The sequence below is a fragment of the Temnothorax curvispinosus genome, unplaced genomic scaffold (assembly GCF_003070985.1).
Source record: "Temnothorax curvispinosus isolate PA1 unplaced genomic scaffold, ASM307098v1 QBEX01014901.1, whole genome shotgun sequence".
Classification (NCBI taxonomy): domain Eukaryota; kingdom Metazoa; phylum Arthropoda; class Insecta; order Hymenoptera; family Formicidae; genus Temnothorax; species Temnothorax curvispinosus.
This window is the reverse complement of record NW_020224681.1, coordinates 191,716-212,444: the sequence shown is the minus strand read 5'-3', so window position 1 is coordinate 212,444 and position 20,729 is coordinate 191,716. Positions and strand designations below refer to the sequence as shown.

The 20,729-nt window shown below is 39.6% G+C and overlaps 1 protein-coding gene and 1 long non-coding RNA gene across 4 annotated transcripts in view; one reads left to right on the top strand and one right to left on the bottom strand.

The window, feature by feature from the left end:
- The window catches only part of LOC112465108 (zwei Ig domain protein zig-8-like), a 247,429-nt gene that overhangs the window by 62,531 nt on the left and 164,169 nt on the right, over window positions 1-20,729 (bottom strand). For all 3 annotated transcript variants that reach the window (XM_025032499.1, XM_025032501.1, XM_025032500.1), the window contains exon 4: window positions 11,920-12,142. In XM_025032499.1, the coding sequence (XP_024888267.1) occupies window positions 11,920-12,142 (223 nt within the window). The remainder of the gene's footprint in view (window positions 1-11,919; window positions 12,143-20,729) is intronic.
- LOC112465109 overlaps window positions 1-20,729 on the top strand; it is a 148,064-nt gene that overhangs the window by 57,047 nt on the left and 70,288 nt on the right. The window lies entirely within an intron of this gene.

The window sequence follows — 20,729 nt, the reverse complement described above, 5'->3', positions numbered from 1 at the left end:
TTAAAACGGCCACGTCCAATAGTAGAGAAACCGCATCTCCCGCGTGTCCAATCAGAAAAGACTGGACCATGATAGACGTAATTAATCCGATCTGAATGCAATCTCATGAAACCTTCACTTGTTTCGGATGAGCGCCGCTCTAGTGCATCTTCCCTCCCCCTCCCCCTCCCGATCACTTCCCAATTTACTATACCTTGAATTGCAAATCGAGCGACGCGCGTCCGCTCAAGGCAACGGATACTCGGGATACTCGATTCTCTTTTTCTTCGGTGAATTACGTTCTGTCGCACTTCTACGTTGCTTCGTGCTTGCATTTAGGATAACTCCGTTACTTTGTACAGTCCGTCGTGGCCATCGAATTTTCGCTAAGAAAGAAATTAACGAGTAAACTATTCCTCGGGGATTTTCCCACGATAAATGGACCTATATATATCTTGAGCAATCCTTTAACTTCGTTAATCCGTCTGGACGGGACATTGTTTAAACAAACGGACCACAATCAAAAGCAATTGCAGTTGTAAGCCTTAAATTCACGAGACTTTCAACCGAAAAACCGGGATGTAATAAAAATAGCGTGATATCCAGCAATTGTCTGATTTCAAACGAGGAGCGGCGTCAGTTAATTGTTCGACCGTGTCGGTCACTAGCTAATCGTCCTGCTAAATAGGACTAACTTTTGCGGATTATTATGCAGTCTCTCCTAATTCTGTCCTGATGCCTTTTTTGTCACCAGTCCGAAACTTACAATTAGAAAGAAATTATAATTATATTATTAGCAGCCAAAAATTAATATCTTGTTTTATTATTTAGATTCCTGTCGCGTAAGTTATAATTTGGAAAAAATTATTATACTAAAACTAAGATAGTTTCTTTCACAAGTTTTTGGTTTTCTCTACCAGAAATTAAAAAATCATATATTGAATATAGCTTATTTTGTACGTTAAACGTAAAGCATTGAAAATTAAAAAAATTACCCTGTTTAAAAGAAAGTAAGTAAAATTTATTATTTTTACACTCTTCTGTATAATGTTACAAAAAGATTCATAATTAAATTGCAAGAGAATACTGTTATTAGAAGATGTCGAAACTAAAGTTATTCTTACTCTAGCAGTGGGGGGTGGAGGATTACTATTGTGACTGCACGAAGCAACGCAGTGCAATATGTTTCTTATGCACAAGTTGCCACTCGGAAAGTTTCTCGAAAATTGAACGAAATTACTTCAAAGTGTTAGACTCGGGTTATGACTTTTGCCTTATCCTCCCTCTACGTGAACATGCTGCGAAATGATCCAGATGATACCGAAACATCTTTTGTAATTTATGAATAGTTCTAGCAATTAGATTATTATACGTATCCCTAAATAGTGGAAACACATTCACCCATGAATATCAGGCGCACGCTGTCTAAAGCCTAAATCGATATGCTCGACTGTTTTCCATTCAGCAACAGAAAATGGTCTTACGCTTAAATGTATCTGGCCGTGGGCAACGTACCGTAGGATCACTATAGTAACGACATCGGTGTACAATTATGACGAGCAATCCATGAGTTTATCGAGTTTCAAAGTGCACGAGCGAATTAACCGCATGGATTGGTCTGGTTGGCAAGGATCCCCGAACTTGGTTGCTTCATAGAAACTCCAATAACTTACGATCGGAACATTGCCAGTAACACGCAATTGTATTTGCTGATCCGTAACGCACGCCGAGAAAGCGATATCAATTTTACGCGCGAGCCAATTATTCAATTTTCATTTCATTGTGCATGGCAATTTTTGAGATGTGCATGAGATATCTTTAAATTTTGATAAAATTGATTAGACATTTTGATGGCAGGAAATTCGACATATTATATTTTTCAATTGTCAGCTACATCAGAATTTCTTGTAATATTGCGAAAGATAGAATTTTATTATAGACTTTTTACATCGTACGTGGTCAAAAGTAAAAATAAAATTTTTACATCTAAAAGAAAAATTATTCCAAAATATTATCAAATTATCTTTATTTTATATTATATTTCCTCAAACTTTGAGAAATTAAAAATATGAATACTTTTTAGAAATTGAATACCTACATTATAGAAATCTCATTGTGCAAGTATATTTCACAGAATGCAGATCAGATATCATAGTAAATTGCTAGAAATTAAGATGTGATGATTTATTAAATTAAAATTCTTTGTAGAGAATTCAATGATATTTATACCATGGTTGACTAGTACAACTCAATAATATATAATATATAATATAAATATCATAATTTATCTTGTATATAAAATGTTTTCTTGCTCTAAATAATAAATTCAATTTCTCATTTTTAAAGTTGCGCCGCAATACAGTTTATATACATATCGCTTTGTATGCTTCCGAGAAATTTTTCTGCGCTCTACGATGAATCGAAGACGGATATACCGATATGCATGTATTGATTTGCCTATTGCGAGTACGGACCAATAACCGGTTTTCCATGTATCCGAGTAAATAGGAAGGTTATATGCGCCCATGGAGAAAGCCCGGGCATATTGCAAGATATTGTCCGCTCGTCTGTTTATTGGACTGACTGATACGTCGCCTGTCAACCCGTGTTATGTCGTCCATTTGAGACGCGTGTGTTGCACTGTTCAACATTGCATGTAAATGTCGCTTCTATAGTCCACTACGTGGATTTAATCAAGCAAATTAAACTAACTGCCCTTTGCACTACTGCACTTTGAAACTAGAGAGAAACATTTACTTTGAAATTTTTATACTGCGTGTTACTCACACCTGATCCTGATATACAAATGTAGCTCTCTCTCTCTCTTTGTCTCTTTCTATACATACGTATATATAAATTATATTTTTCATAATTATATATTAGTTCACATTATTTTTTAGAAATTTTTACTTTTTTAAATTTGTAAATTCCTTAAATCGAATAAGTTGCAGAGAGATGTCCATTTTATGGAACAAACGTTTATCACGCAAAATTTGGCACTTCTATTTCCCGAAGCAAGGTGTAATCTTGGCGTTCATCTTACTTTTGTAGTAAAGCGTATCGCGGCTTCATATATCGGCAGGCAGGCAGGCAGGCAGGTAGAAATTATCAGTTTTCTGTCGAACGAAGTGATTCGGCTTGAACGCGTTTGTCCCACTCGCAATCGCGATAGTTGATCGGGAATATGAACTTCATCTCGTGTGCGTGACACAAAGACGGTGCACGTGGCCTGCCATTGTATCATCGCAGGCACCTATTTCGCTGCCACTTCGTTCGGCCGGTGTGAAAGGCAGTGTCAACGACAGCCACCGACAGGCGAGTCCCCAATCGAGCGGAAATAACGGCTGAAGAATCGGCGACCTCTCCGGGCTCTCTTTCATCGCGTTCTTCTTTCATTTACCCTTCTCTCGTAGCTTTCTCTCGTGTTTTTTTCTTCGACAGGTTACGATAGGGGAGACTCTACTGTACTACTGATTTAAATCACGGAGATTAAATAACGACAATGATAGATCACGCAAGACACTCAGGATTTTAATAGTCAAATTGGGTAAATAGCATTCTATGAAGCAGAGGAATATAAGGGTGGGATCCCTCGTGCTAGTGACAGATTTCTCAATGGGCCGGTCTAATATTTAATATCGAGGAAAGGAAAAGTACTAAAGAAATATTTATCTATAAGAGCTTATAAAAAAATCTCTCAAGATGATTGAGTCGATAACGATACTGTTATCATTGTTTTCTACGAGCTTATTTTAGGATTGCACAATTTAGGCAACACGATGTTTAGGCGACAAAATTGAATGTGCTGATTGCAAATCTGGTAAAAGATACACAAGTCTTTATTATATTGCACGCTTGCCTTACTTCATAGTCGCGCACATGTAGGCGCATATAACATACAAGCTGCTTGCTTCTGTGTTAATGGAATGCCTTTGTCTTTCTGCCTGCGCCTGGCACGGGATTTACTTCGCAAGGATTAAATCGCACGTACCGCCGGATGTCCGTCTGTGAAGAGCGAAACCTGAAAGGGGAGGGCAACAACGTAGTTCCTAGGGGCCCTACAGGGAGAAAAAAGCGCGTAGTCCGGACAAAAAGCGGCGAAAGGGTTGGGAGGATTAAATTTTCAAACTGTGCACAGCGCCTGTGGAAGCACCGCGCATTGTGAGTGCCCCCGCGCGCGATCGTTGAATTAAAAACAATGGAAATGTTGAATTCTCGGTAGCGCGGCTCTTGTTACGGCGTTTGTTTTCCATAGCAGAAAATAATAAAAAATGCATTAATCGAACGCTCGCAGCCGCCGGCGATGACACACCGACAGGCAGCGACACAGCAACCAAAAGCAAGGGCAGCTCGAATTATCGAACATCGTTCCCACTTGATTTCGTGTTTTACGCAAGCGAGTTTATATTAAAAAAGGAATTGACTATATTTTGATAGAATATATTAGATACACGTGTGCGATGTCTAATATTGTATAGCCAGTTATATAAAACTTTAGAAACATATGATTTCCTACTCGTCCTATATTATTTTGAAAAATAAAAAATACAACTGCTACTAAGCACATAATTTACAAAAAGTGAATTGTGAAAGCGGATTCGAGCTCGATAACGATTACGCGACGGTAATTACATGCCGTGGGGAAAAGAATTTCGTCATAACTACGGTAAACATCTCTCCGGCGATAGAGAAGATTCGAGGGGATAAATCAACTGGAGGAAAGTTGGTTAATCTTCATCGAGAGCGGTAAAGACTTTACGGATTGTTTTCATACGAAACTTTCGAAGCGGTTCCGTAGACGTCTGCCAGACTTTACCGGAGGTAGATCTATCGTTATTACGAAATATTCCCACGTTCTTACGAACGTCCGGGGGTAACTTGATTACGGCGCGGAGTCTTACGAAGAATTCATACAATTTCTAGAATGCCGAGACTTGATCAATCATCTTCCTTCCGTGAAGAGAATGCAATGATAATATTAATCTTCTTAGGGTGAATAACGAATTACATAATCATCTGCATAGCATATTTTTACAAACTGAAAGTTATAATATATCCGTTATAATAAGTTATAATATATTATACTAGATATCGTATCAACGGTTCTAAAGACAATTCACTGAAATTTTTAACTGAATTTTATTTGTCTAGTTGAGATTTCTAGCTACTCTCTAAATATTTTCGAGTGAAAATTTGACTCTTGGCTTGAGTGAATGCACTATCAACTCTTCATAGAGTGACTTTACACTTATTTTCACTCGATTCGAGTGAAATCTGTCACTCGAACTATAAAGTGAAAATAATCTTAATTATTCTCTCGAAGTGTCGGAGTGAATTGTGGTACGCTGGTTCCGAGCAACTCGGGTCGAGTGAAAATTTACTTGAACCGAATGGCTCATTGTCAGTTGCGTAGCCCGCGCAAGAGACGTGACGTGTTTTAATGTCGGGCTTACGTGATGTATATTTGTGTTTGTACCTAAAGATTTCAAAGAATTGTGGATATTAGTGCGTGGATTTTGTGAATATCGTGTTAAAAGACAAACATGTTTCCTAAGGTTGATATAACCTCACTACGCGACATTTCTATCTATTATTTTAGAACGTTGATTAGGTTAATTTGCTAAGGCCTCTCGTAAAACCGTCCGTCGCCGCCGACGACGAGGGTGCAGCCGGTCAGCTGATCGCCCAGGGCATCCAGTATCGCCTGCACGAAGTTGTCCGTGTAGTGTTACTGAAAGACCTTGACGGCCTTCCACAGACCCGAGATGCCCGGCTTCTGACCCCCACCCGGGTGCTCACCGTCAGGCTCGTCATCGACGTCGCGGTCATGCTCGCACGGTGGTGATTCCGCGGGCACAGATCGTAGCCGCGACGGCTTCGCGACGCCTCCCCGTGGATGGGATCGTCGTGTATCGTGTCGTGATACTGACGAAGAGCCTCCTCCTCGCGCGCGACCGCAACTCGCGGCTTCCCGATTCGTTTTTCCTTAAACTAACTATTAGTTAGTTTACCAATAGGTTGGAACAATCGGGCCTTAGCAAATTAACCTAACCAACGTTTTAAAATAACAGGTGGAAATGCTATGTGGTGAGTCTTAGAAAACATGTTCGCTTTTTAAGTAAAACTTTACTCTAAGAACGAGCAAACAACAAAATCAGACACCTGAAGAAGGCACTCTGATCGAGTGCAAGTTCTCACTCAAATACACGAGTCAAATTTCACTCGAGCGCGCGAGTGATCTAATCACTCGACAAATCGAGTCAATATTCACTCGATAAGATATGTTCCATTTTCACTCTTTGCTCGAGTGAATTTCCACTCGATTAGAGTGATATTTCACTCGAAAAAATTTAGAGAGTATAGTAATCCAATGTATTCCTTTCGAACGCGCTCTTAGATTGCCGTGCGTTTCGTGAACATTTCTACCGTGTGTTCGTAACGCAATTAGGAAGTGTTCTGGCACAAACGGCAGAGAGCATAGCTGGACAGGACTCAAAGGAGCCTTTAACGTTTCATAAGTATGCGACTCTGGCCCGGGACTCTCTCTCTCTCTCTCTCTCTCTCTCTCTCTCTCTCTCTCTCTTTCTCGCATGTTCGAGTAATCCTCTCTCCCTAGGTTACTCCCTTGAAGTGCGAGGCTACATTAGATCATAATTAGTATACACGAGCCGTCGTACAAAAGCAGCTTACATAACGAATACAGTGTCGCGGAGTCGTCGTTTCCGCAAACTCATTTTGCACGATGTAGTTTCCATAATGAACGTTTGGTCGGCAAGTTACGCTAAAATCTGCGAATGCCGTTTATTAAAGTTCGCGAGCGGAAATGATTCTGCGAACAAAGGTCCGGAAAAATATGTATCCCAGAATACTGTAATAAAACGGCTCCGTTCGCTTTGTGCGATGTTGGCACCAAACTTGTTCGCGAGTCAATAGAAGCGTCCTGCTACGAACGATATTGTCTTTTTCGACTACCACTGGCAAAGATCGCGTTTGCGCGCCCCAATCGAAAGTCTAACGGAGTCGCAATTCGATATATGTATATCCATAGTTTCAAGTTTGGACTTCAAGGCCTACAGTACCATCAAAATAAATATATGCTTGAAAAATTACATTTTCACAAAAAGTTTGGCGAGCACAATTGAATTTTGCCTCGTTTTGTTAATACGAAATCTTCCTGCGTTTTCTAAAACCAATTTACTTTTTTCTCAAATTTAACTAATTTAATTAACAATTATTTAATTAATAAATTTAACTAATAAAAATTAATAAATTTAATTAATCTGAAAAAATTGATATCAAGTATACATACGTGATTTGGATATCGGGACAAAAATTGATAACGGAAGAGACAAGAGAAGGAAAGACAGTCCACGATTCGTTTCTTCGACATTGCGAGATCTGGTTTCGATATGTTTGTATTGTATTGAGTAATGTGTATTCCAATGGAAAGTTGTGTATAATGTAGAATCTATGACAGAATCTCTGCCTTAAGTGGAATGAGTCGATCGCAGTCGAGAAACTAATAGATACAATCAAATAGATACAAAACAAATCGAATGAATAACCGTTGGTGAGAGAAGTACGTCAGTTCTCAGATGCTGCTTTTCATATTTACAACTCGTGATCATAGATTGAATGACTGATCGTAAGCGAGAAGTGAATCGTTTTCTGTATAGAAAATAAAACGATCTTCTTTTCCGTCACAAATGAAGTTTTTCGAAGAGATGCAAGAAGTACAAAGGAAGGAAAGAAGATGGAAAGAGAAGAAAGGCGTTCGATTTGAATGCGTCTAATCAAAGTTAAGTCAGAAATAGTGGGGAAACTATTCGACCCGAGTCTCACTTAAGATAGAGCAAAGTGCACTTTACCGCGAGAATCTGACACTTTCCTCCACGAATACTTCTCCAAGATCTCAAATTATACCCGATAAGAGGCACTCGCGACTAATGAAAAAATTGCTTCCAGATTGCGATCGTTGAATCATGACGATTACCGCTTCCGCGATAATCTTCACTGTTCGCGGAATTGCACCTTGAAATTTCACTGCAGGGAAATCAAATTTGGAAATGAGACTTTCCTGATAAGTAAAATTAATATTAGCATATTATTCGTGGTGTTATAAATTCCGTATTAATTCTATTTAGATGAACACAAAATAGTTCTCATGTTATATAATCCTTTTTTATCGCAGAATTTTATAATTACATGTATCGGCTTTGTTATTGTGCCTATACGTATCATAGTCTTGATTGTTCTACTTATTAGATGATCTCGATATATAGCGATAGCTGTCCGTTATTAATTGCGAATAGTCGCGTGTCCCGTGAGGAAATATTCCAGTCTGTGCGAAAATGGTTCATGGCTGGTTCACGATATCTTTATGAGCTTTTACGCGCTCGTAAAGGCAGAAATGAAGTGACGGAGGAGAAAGCGGCGGAGTAGGGATAGTAGGGGTAACAAGAAAGCATGGATATTGCAAATTTGCGAGCCGCATTACCGGAGAGAAAGCATTTATGCCGCGGAGAGCAAGCACGAAGCACGAGTTGAGATATGAGGCGATACTATCCACCGGTGCGACGTCTATCTGGAGGACATAAAGCTTAACGCGTTAATAAAGGTCGGTAGTGCCGAGTCGTTAGCCTCTTCATGATTGGAAGATATGCGTAGCATCAGATACATCGTAGTTACCTAGAATTAATACAATAACATATTTCCAGAGAAAAGTACCATTATTAGAAAATTGGATATTGCAGGTTCCATTTTCACCGATGCTTTACAAAACAGTATAAGTATTAGAAAGCATATGAAACAAGTCAAGAAAATAGTACATAACTTGAAGTGTGAAAAAAATGTGTCATGAAAATAAGAAAAATTAAAAAGGCATGGTCGTTGATTAGAAATGTTATTAGCAGTGTTCTTTAAATATCGATATAAACAAAAAACAATTTGAAGACGGGCAACGTACATAAGTAGACGTGATGATAAAGACGTTTTACGATCGTAACGCGAGGTTGGGAAACAATTTATCACCGGAAGACTGACGAAAAAAAGAAAGAAGAAGGAGAGGGAAAGAGAGAGAGAGAGAGAAAAGCTGACACCCCACCGCGCGGTGCTTTAACGAGAAAAATACCTGCAGTCGTCGAGCAATTTTATTTACAATGGTTAAACGAAATCTTGAAGAATGTAAGCGGCGAACTCGTAAATCGCACCGCGGAATCTATTGTGCTTTGACTTAGAAAAATAAACCCCGTTACATCACCGTCGTATATTTCAACACACAGCGACTGTATAACTTGGATGGAAGGCAAGGTAACGCTGTTTTGCATTCTCCATCACGCTTCGCGTATTCAGGGCACGATGAAAAAGCATATTTTTCAAATACAATGCGTTAAAAACTACCAATTAGTCAGTCCTTCGCGGCGCGGGCGTTCTTTGAGAAATGTTAATAGCGAATATCAGCAGGAAGTTGCGCTTGGAAAACAAGCGAACAAATACAATCACCGCAAAAGACATCGCGTGAAAGCCTCGGGTGAGACAGTAAGTGAATGTAAATACCAGCACAGCTTAAGCCGAGGATGTCCCAGGAAATGGAAATATTTGCGGATGGTTTGGTGCCACGAAAGTTCGGTATTCATTTAAATGGCGATACCCACAAGTTCTCGATTCTGCTAATCAGCTTACTGATTTTCCTACGCGCTAGTTTCACTCTGATATTAGTTCCAGATATTTATCGTGAAATTGTCTTGTTAATAATAGCCTTAGAATTAATATCAGCTAATATAAGCTATTAGGTAAGGTAAGGTACATGATTAAGAAACGATAATCCATGCCTAACTTTAGATAAGAATTTTTGCACTAGTTTTATATAAAAGACGTATTCTTTGTATGAAAGAATAATACTAGCTTGATAATGCGTTAACGATAAGTATGGGGTATAAAAACTTTCAACTCCTTACAAAGAAAATACATTTTTCTCATAATCATATAGCAGATATATATATATATATATAAAATATATATAATATATATAAAATAATATATATAAAATTCATTTATAGAGATAACGATGAAGAGTCTAACGAAGATATATACTTAATTATGTTTTATTATTATTTAACTTTGAAAAGACAAAGTTTTCATTGTTTCATCGCAAAAATTTATAACGCTCTTATATTTTTTTCTGACTGCGAAAAAACACAATAGTACTTTGTAAACATATAAGTGGTTTAAATTGCTTTTCGATTGTCGTATAAGCTCCTTGATCCGATTATATGAGGTAAGTCGTAAAATTTATTGGTTATCGCTTCATGAAACCGATAGTTATCGATTTGATGTAAGAGAGTATTCTGCGATCGTTTCTACATTTCTGTGTTAATTCTATATAGAAAGATCGTACAGAGAGAATAACAGAATCGGATGATGGTGGTTAACTATAACAAGAGAAACTCGAACACAAGAACGTAAGCCAGACTCGCGATGTTATTTATCGACGACGGCGATATTCGGTTAATAGAACGGTGCGCGATTACACGGAAGAAGATTTTATCAACGTAAGTTCGGATTTGTTTTATCGGTTGTACTTAAATGCGTGTTTCCGAACTTACCTATCTCTCTCTCTCCTCGAATGATGAGTAATTACGTTACCATGAAAGGAAAGTACAATGCTCTCTGGATCCTTCTCGAGCAAGCAGGTGTGTATAGTCGTTACTCTTTAGGATCATTTGTTCAACCGTTACGTTAAGGGTCAGGGCTAGAAATGATAAACGACCCGTTCTCTTTACCCACCTTCTCGCCATCGGGCTTCGTCCCGTGTGTTTCTCCTCCGAGATCACCTCCGAGGGGAATATAACGGGCGCGTTGGAAGAAGAAAAAGGAAAGAAGGGAGAAAAATACCGCCCCGGTCCCTTCGTTCACCTTCGTCTTAATGTAGGCGAAATTTAAAGAGGCAGCTTCTCGCTAGCAAGGGTTAAAGAGAAAATTCGTGACCTCGATTGTGATGACGATCAAGATGACGATCAAGACGACATTGATGACGGCGCGGGCGCATCGTGACGGGAAAAACGCGCAAGGAGGCACGCGAAGACGCGCCGCCCTCGGGACGATTTAAATCAATTCGCCGCGCACCGTGGTAGATAAATTCCCGGCCTGACGTTTAAGCGATCGCGAAAGTTTTTCGTAGCGAGCTGTACGTGCGATATGGCCTGGTATAAAAGTTTGCTCTTCAAACGATCCGGTCGGCAAACTTCTTTTCGCGCTCGTACTTCGGGTATACCGGTGCATGATTAAATCGGGTATACCACATCGCGAATGATGTATGCGAATTGCTTGCGTTCTGCGCTGACGTACGTGCGTTCGATTATCGGCAAGTAATTACTTATGCAAACTCGAGGAGCGAACTTCTCGACACGTCGGCGCGTATCTCTCCGAATTTATCTCTCCGCGGCGGCGGCGCGCGGCGTGGCGCGACGAAACGAACGGCAGCGCGGCGATAAAGGAAAGCGAAAAAGTTGAGGGGTGTCGTTATAGAATTTAAGTCCGCGCGGATAATTTTGCGGTAATGGAAAGCCCTATCTCTAGAAGAAGAAGGCAGAGCTTAGCTCAACATCGGTATCAACCAATCCCAGGTGTTCAATTGGCGCTCCGCCAGAATTTAAGCTCGGCTTAAATTTCGCGCAGTTGCTACGTAACTAGGGCAGATTCAGATTAGAATTAACTAATTGTTGCGTACACCGTCGTAATTAGGCAGGATTCCCGCATGCTCCCCGCGCATACTAATATTTGATAGAAACCTAACCGCGAGATATCGCGCAGAGAGGAAGTTAAATCTACTCCATTCGCACGCAATCGTGACGTTTCACAATCGGTAATCTGCTTTTCAACTCTTTATACACACATTTAATTGAGCGTAATCCAACGTAAAACTATATCGAAATAACTTACCGATTACATTTAAATGGACTAGATGACTCATGTGGGGTGTTGTGGAGACCTGGCATTCGTAAATACCGCTGTCCCGATGCTGCGGATACTTTATTTGGAGCGTCCAGTCGTCCGAATGAGCGTTGTGGATCGCTCGAAATCGCTGGTCGTTCGTGTACGTATAACGGCCAATTGTGAGCAAATGGACGTCCCTGTGCCGTACCCACGATACTTGTAGCGTCATCTGCAAAGGAGAAAATGAGATGAGTTAGGACGCGGACGGACGAAAAAAAAAAGACGGGAAAGACCGATCCACGAGAATCACGAATGATTTCACGCTGGTTGAGCTTAGTCCGGACCTGGAATCTTTTGTGTGCTTGGTTAAGGGTTACCCATTGTACCGGGACATGTAATTAGTGGTTCGTTTGTGTCTGGCGTGCTGGTAATTAGCAAAATATCGGTCAGAACTTTCAATCACGCTCCCGACCAAGAGCTTTCAACGCTGTGCTTGGTGCGACTTGTCAAACAAGCAAGTTTTCTTGTTTGATAAGCGTGCACGAATCGAAATACGAATAAATAAAATTTAAAGAAACAAAGCTTTTATATAAGGAATTAATAAAAATTCTTAAGTCGGAAAAAACACGAACTAAATAATTCAGTTTTTATTTTTGCACGTTGGAGAGTTAGAAAAGTGTGATCGTTCACTTCGAAAGGATAATTCATCGCAGCGCAAACCAACTGTCGTCTTTTTGACAGATGTAACGCGCGTGCACGAGACAGCGACTCGTAAGCTGATACCGCTGTCGCGGTTTCCAATGGCACATGTAATAGAATAAATTACAAAGCGTACGCGAGATCTAAATTCAGACTTGTGAGCGGGATATACGACGCTACATCAGATACAACTTTCGAGCGTGCGCTCCGAGCGAGCGTTCCTTCCTTCTCGTACGGAGGAATTAATAGAGTCGCTTTGCATATCGTTGCGAAGTTAGCGTGCGAGATAAAACGCCTCGAGCTGCGATAATTGGACACCCGGACCCAGCGACGTGTAAATATTTGCATCCTTCGAGTAAGGTCGATACGCATTACTCGAAAGGCATTACATGAACCTGTGCATGCAGTAATGGTTCGGATGCGTTTCAACATGCTACTGTAGATGTCCTAAATGTGGCTCTGTCCCATGCGGAAATGTTCGTTCCCGCATTGCCCTCCGATATTGCCGGACAAATTGAATGTCACGGTATCGAAAGTTAAGTTCATATCGAAGGTCGAAATTAATTAAATTTTAATTAAGAGTTAATGACGCGACCAAGTAAACATGCGATACGTAACGCAACACATGGAAAATTGAATTAATCGAGTTAAAATTAACTGAATTTGCCATACTAGTTGTTCCAACAATAACTTCAAACAGTTAGTTAAATATTACAAACATGAGATCGCCATAGCGTAATGCGTAATGCGTAGTAATACTCATCCTCTGCACTGTTTCGCGCACTGTCCTTAAATTTTAATGCTCGCTTCAATTTCTGTCCGAAGTCTTTCATTAAGTGCGCCATTGCCTGGATTCCGGGGGACCGATATACCTACCTACTACAACTATATTCTCTCTCTTTCTCTCTCTCTCTCTCTCTCTCTCTCTCTCTCTCTCTCTCTCTGTATATATATATATATCTTCGTTCTCTCCGAGATTCGCTTCTCTGGATCCTTATCCAACTCACTTCGTAGTTTCCGAGAGGACCTCGCTCGGTGGGTCCTACCGGACGAGTACGAGTTGCCGCGGAAGTTTCGGCGACCTAAAGATGTCCCTTGTTCGAGAACTTGCAGTGATATCCGAGCAGATAAGGAAGAGGTAGTCCGTTGATAAGGGTGTCTTCTTAGTGGGAAGAAAGGGGGGAGAGAGAAAGGGAGAAGAGAGAGAGAGAGAGAGAGAGAGGGGATGGGTAGGAGAGAAAGAGACTTTCATCCTTAACGACGAAAGATGAAATCGCGCTGAAGAAAGCCTCGTAAGTAGATGCATTCGAGTTTGGTCAAACAAGACTCCCTATCTCGTTTTTGCCGCGCATAGTTTTATTACGCTTGTCGCGCGTGTGCGTATCGCGCGCACCCGTTATGTCTCCTGTTAATTTATGATATGCGCGCCCGACATGAAATGGCATAGTTGCTCGAAGGCTTCCGGCCGTGCCGGATTCAGGACGGTAGGTCAAACACTGTTGACTCTGCATCCTGCGTTCCTGGTTCTCGCATCGGCTCCTGACGCCGAACCGCATAGTTGGCCTTTGCATACCGATTCTGTTGTCATCACGCAAATACGATTTATGCGAATTCCCTTTCTCGTAGCCCGCCGAATGCAGATAGATAGATGGATAGATTTATTCTGTCGTTTGATAAATTTGCTGAAAATGATGGCAGATATTAAGTGAAATAATAGATGATCTGATATAACTATAAATGTAAGAATTTGAGGATAGAAAAATTATAACGGTTAATAATAATATTACGGTATTCAAGAAATGCACCACTGAGATTTTAATACTGCAGTAACGAAGATAGACAGTAAATATTAACGTTCATTCCTCTCACAACCAGATAAAATAGTAGAATGTTAAGTAACTTGTTTGTGAAAGGCTGGATACCGTAAATAAATAAAACAGTATTATCTACCGGAATAGTGAACACGTAGCCTCGTTTGATGAGGAATCGATCAATTTACCGTTTCGTTGTGATGTTATGCTGCTTGACATGCGAGTTATTGCAATCGATTTCGGGTGAGATTACCGCTGGAAGTTTCCGCCAGCGAATCAAATATAGCGTGCACACATTTCCAACGATGGAGAATTTTCGATGAGTTTTACGCCCCATGGCGGAATTGATATAATTACCGATCAATTATCTCGCGTAAACAAATCCCGCATAAGAAAGAAGATTCTGACTTTATTTTATACCGGATAACATGAGAACGTGACATGAAAAGTAAATTACCCTCTCATCCTCTCTCTCTCTCTCTCTTTCTCTATCTATCTATCTCTATCTATCTCGTCATGAAACACGTTATAGTACATCTGAGAAATCAGCCCGACTCACGATGGCATATTCTGTTGAGAGATACAAATCGTTATACAAAACACATATAAGACTCCGCCGCGTAACGTAACTTTGGTCAGTTCGATAATTAATACCGGATTGATTTCGTCATGGTTATATAATTGTTCCCGTTCTAATTGTGCTTGTCAAACTGTGATTTACGTGATATATTTTTTGTGGTGTTGCTTTAAAATTGAATTTAAATCGCGAATAAAAATAATCTCTCAAATAAATATATCGATGAAATCCGCCAACCCAAATTACAAGCAAGCAGAAAAGTTCATTATTCGCATATTATAAAATCAAAATTGACAGTTTTATAAACCAGAGGGAAAGCTGTTCTTCTGAATATGATCGTATTTTTGAATTATCATAATACGCTCGCTCATAAAATTTACGCTGCACTGAGAGATTGTGAAATTTAAACGAGACTATAAAGTGTATTCGAGTCTATAAAAGTATATGCTGGTTTGTTATAAGGCAATTAACTGAAAAATAGTGTGCTAATACGATACATTTGAAATTATTATTTTACCGAATAAAGTCAGATTATCGACTGCCACTTTCATATATAAACAATCGTTTTATTGCCTGGCGAATATAGCTGCTATGCCACAGGCACTCGATTCGTTCGATTTCAAGATAAAAACGCAATTTAATCATTAAAAACTGGCAATTTTTAATTGGCAACGTGAAAAACGTATTTTGTACGTAACATTATTAGTTCGATTATTATCCCGATCGATAGTATTACGAACATTAAGCCGATTAAAAAAAGCGGAGAGATTAGGTACGAATCGATATAACGAGGTAGTCTGAACTTCACAATTATGTTGGTCGTTTATCTCTTTTGTCTTTTCATTTATTATATATCAGTTTTGATATATTTATGGTTCTTATACTTCTTTTAACAATTGAAACAGTTTGAAACTTAACGAATGTACTCTGTTTCTCTCTCAAATTGTTTCTTATTAAAATAACCCAAATTAATTAACAATTACTTAACATGCTAATCAAGAAAGTTACATTTATTAAATGCGGTTGTAATTTTTAAAATTACCGTACTATTCGCGTACGTCGTTACATTAGATAATGTAATTCACGCGCCAATGACAATTCGTATCTGTCACGATTTGTATCTTGAGCAGGTTTATCTTGAGACAATCGTTCTAGGGGTCAATAGGAACGAATAGTCTATTTAGGTACCCCATGGGATTGTGCCTATATCCGCGCAATTTTATCTCAACAATCTCCATTCACGACGATCAAATTGTCCATGAAGCTGTTTCTACCTCTCGACGACGACTTCACGCCCTTCTGTTCTTTCACAAGATATTTTTGCCGTATCTTGGTCAAAAGTGTCTGGAAAATCTTATTGCTCTATCACGTTACGTGCGATATGTTTGCAAAAACTCGTTTATTATTCGTCTTTTATCATGTGATTTATTCGTCAATTTCAGCTTTGTTCCTGTCGTCTTATCTTATTATATTGAAAACATTGCGTTTTTCTATTTATATTATTCTCTAACTTGAAGAAAACTAAATCTAACATTAATGTCAACAATCGTGAAATTGCACAAATCAAAATATCGAATGCATATAGTTGCAAAAATATAAATATATAACTTATACAAGAGACCATAAGGCTTTATGTTTATTTGAAAAGAATCCGATCACAGTTTCGCTGAAAATATTTGCTGGCGACAAACAGGATTATCACAGGAGAAAAACATGCTTTTAGCGCAGCATTGCGGTGGTCCGAAGTGCGCGCGAGTGCGCGCGTATATTAGCATTTCTCGTATATATTTTTCGTCGGTTTATGCGCATATTGCCGGCCGGAGGCGCTAATTGCCGTTGTCGCACTCGGCTGGTACAGGAAGAGCGTTGTTTTATTCCGCGCGTACCGGATGTGCATCGTGCATCGTGCATCCTACATGTACAGACGAATGCGACAATACACACGAACGCGTTGTCCCGTCCGATAAGCTTCTCACGAGGATTACAATGTCGCGCGCAGTTCACGTTGTCCCTATCCGCCCTATCCCCATACGCCTGCATTTTTTATCGCCTGTGCGATTTTCGAGACGACTCACATACGATTAACGGTACTCTACGCGTGTTCTATGCTCTGATCTTTTAAGAAGAAGATTGCGTCAAGCAAGAAATTAATAAATAAAATGACGAAAATATAGAATTTTTATTTTTTTACGTGCAACTTCTTTTAAAAGAATAAGACATATAAGTTATAAATTGTGAGAAAGATTCGAGGAAGCAAATATTGATTAAAATCTCTGTCGAAACAAACAATTTATCTTTGAAAAACTTATTTCTACTTTTCGTAAAGAAGATATTTTAAGTATATAATCAAATTAAATGAAAACTTGTGATGCGCTGACGCGACTAAAAGCTGGAATTATTCAAGCAGTCCCACATCACAATCTTGACTTTCTATCTTAGTCGTTACATGCCTGAAAAAGATCCTTTTCCTGAGAGTTTCTGAAATAAGACATTTCCCTTGTTTTGTGCTCAAGTCACGAAATATTCAGAGACTTTCTAGATCGCAAAAGAGAACTCGTTCGACAGTTAAGGTGACTAACTACTGCCAATTAATGATCTTTAAGGGCATAACGGATTTCCGATATCCTATAGTTCACCAGAACGTGTCGAACCACTTTCAAGCGCCATCAGCCTTCTCCGTTAAGACGCTTCTCTCCCTCGTTTGCCTCTTGACGACAAGGAAGATAAGGTTTCACCTTACTCCCTTTCGTCTACTAATCGATAGATTTTCTTGCCGAAACCCTCATCCGTTATGGTGATATTCCGATGCGCTTAGCATCACTCTTAATTAAATTTTTAGGATTAAATAGTTGATGCAAAATGTCAGCTGTTCAGAATTGGTTGTCTCCGCATTGTTAGTTGCAATTAACTGAGTTCGCTGAGTCCTATTTTTAGGGTCATTAAGGGAAAAACATGCGACAGAAGGATAGCTGAATTTCTATATTTGGGATAGATTTTCAAGTAAAGGGTTCTTTTCCAGAGCTATTCTTACATTACGTTCTGAGGGCGTTCGTAAATTTAATCACATATCGAATATCAATATCGCAAGGTACTGCGCGAGACCATGTCTCGACGAAAATAGACGTAGACAAGTGACGCACTTTCGGATATTTATATATAATCGAGTACATATTGCATGAAAATTTTTAAAATGTTAAAATTCCTAAAATTTGTTGTTTTGCATTTATTTAAAAATTTGTGATCCTCTCACGCATATATAAAATTAATAATAAGTCAAAATCGATTTTAGACGAGTTGGTCCGTTCAATACTTTTACATATTTAACACTTGCGCATATTTTGGATTGTGTTTTACACGCTTCGGAGAAGAGTTACACGGAGGCTATTTTTCGACATTTTGAAATATATACGCGCTGCGAATATATGCGTGTCGACCGCATGTAAATCGACTCAGCTGGCCGAACGAGGTTACGTTAATTTCGTAGCTATCACAGTTGAATAAACGCTAGAAACGCTTACGGGGGCGTTGTCAGCGAAATTCCCCGGCGCGTGCACACAATAAAATTGGAAATCGGACAAGCTTTTCAGCCGGGTCGCAACAAAAGTGGTGGTGGCCGCGCGTCGGATTACGAGTCGCTAAATACGTAGATATAATTCATTGCTCGTTAGCGGCACTTTGATAATTAGCTCAACCGCCAAATTATATTTCGGGTTCGCAGATTATATGCGGCGTTTAATCGCATGGAGCGAAATTGCTTCGCATCGCCGCATACCGCCGAAGTACTATCGATTTTTTTAATCTTGATTCTTGCCTTCTTTTTACGGGTAGCTTTGTGACGAATATAACGTAACGATTGCCGCATATGCAGCATGAGGATTAAAACGCTGAAAACTGGAATTATCTGCGGTAATATCTCCTTTTCTCTCTCCCTCCTCCCCCCTCCCGTCCCTCTCTCTCTCTACGCACACATATATAATGTGTGTGTGTATAAATAAGCCCATGTATGTATAATTCCTGCGTGACCCAGGAGTGCGGATGCAATTAATGTCCGCAATATTTAATTCCTCGTTATACCACTCCGTATCTATAATTATTACTGCGTTCAGTGAGATTCTATTCGGCAGATTTTATTCGTGGGAATTGCGATTCTCGCGAAAATAGAATCTACACGTAATATAATAAAATAAACGAAAATTCGTGAAAAATTCAAGCGAAGTACAATGTGAGAGTTGTACGGTATATTTCCGAAATATTCCACCTTTTATATAGAAACGGTTAAATATGCCGTTGCGAGGAAAATTAAACGTTTATACATCGACGACGGTGGAGATGAATCCAGTGTCGTTTAATGACGATCGTCGAAGTGACAGCACGCAGCTGTTTATTCCTCCCCTATTTTGGGAACTGCAATCATTCGATGTTTCTCGTCATTCGAAGCACGTTAATTTCACCATACGACATCAAATATTCCACTAATCAACTAATGCAATGAACTCAGTATCGGTCGTCATTAAAATCCGCGAGCAAGAAGACAATATAATCGCGAAACAAAATTGAGAAATTAGCGAATAATTGAAATGATCGTCAGGAACAGTTTGTGGATTATTAAGATCACATTTATAAGCGGTACTGGTTATGAATAATAATGCGAAAAATTTAGGTTCGACGACACTTTGAATCGGTATTTGCGAATTTTCGAGCAAAATACCCAACATAGTGACGAAGATAGATACGTGAAGAATAAAGTTTTGTACATGCGAAGAGAAAGATATGACTCTATTTTTCTCTATCTTTCTTCTGCATGCTCAATATTGCTGAATCGACACGTTCCATTCGATGAATTCTAAAGCGTCCGACTGGAAACCGCTCGTAGCTTATCAATCGCCGGAGCTATTGATAATGTTAGTGTGTCCCCGCGCCCGCTTCCGGTATATTGTATCGATTCGACGATGTACGCTATCGAACACGGTCGACGTTTCGGTGTTGCCCCACGAGTATCACCGCCGTTGATACTTAATTAAGCCATGCTGGTAAATATCGCGCGAATATCAGTATTTTTACCATTTTTCTCACCAACGCATATTTAAGTATGGCAACGAGAGAAACTCATTTTTCCTCGATTTTCAGATCCGCAAGTGGATTCCGCGAACTTTATGAGTTTCAATTAATTATACAGGCTGTCCCAGATCGAGGAATATTTCAGCAACGCCCTTGATGAATGTAAAGTCGACGTTTCCTTGATCGAGAGAGAGAGAGAGAGAGAGAGATTTCGAAAAATAACGTAAAATCGAAATAATTCAAGCAAATTGAAAAAGAAACGTTTCTCGTAATAAACCGTAATCTCGACGGGACTTTACGGGAATCGTTATCTGAGAGCTTGTAAATCAGAAATTCGGAATGATATAATTAGTCGCGAGAGCGTTCTCACTCCGGAACTTGAATACTTGATTACGCGACAAGTTCAATTAGCAATTATCGTTCTGAGGTGGAGCGCATTGAGTAGCGTATAAATGTTTGATAGCAGACAGTTCCCAAGTCATCGCGCTTTTACATCCCGTAGGATGGACGAGGTTAATTCGATCCCATTTGCGAATGCGGTATGCATTGCGGATGCGAAAGGTCAAAGGATATGTCCTCTGTACCTGCGTTCAATCGATTAATTCAAAGTTCACAATTAAGCTTACCCCATCCGTGCGTAATAATTAAATGTGTCATTAGCGTACGTCGTG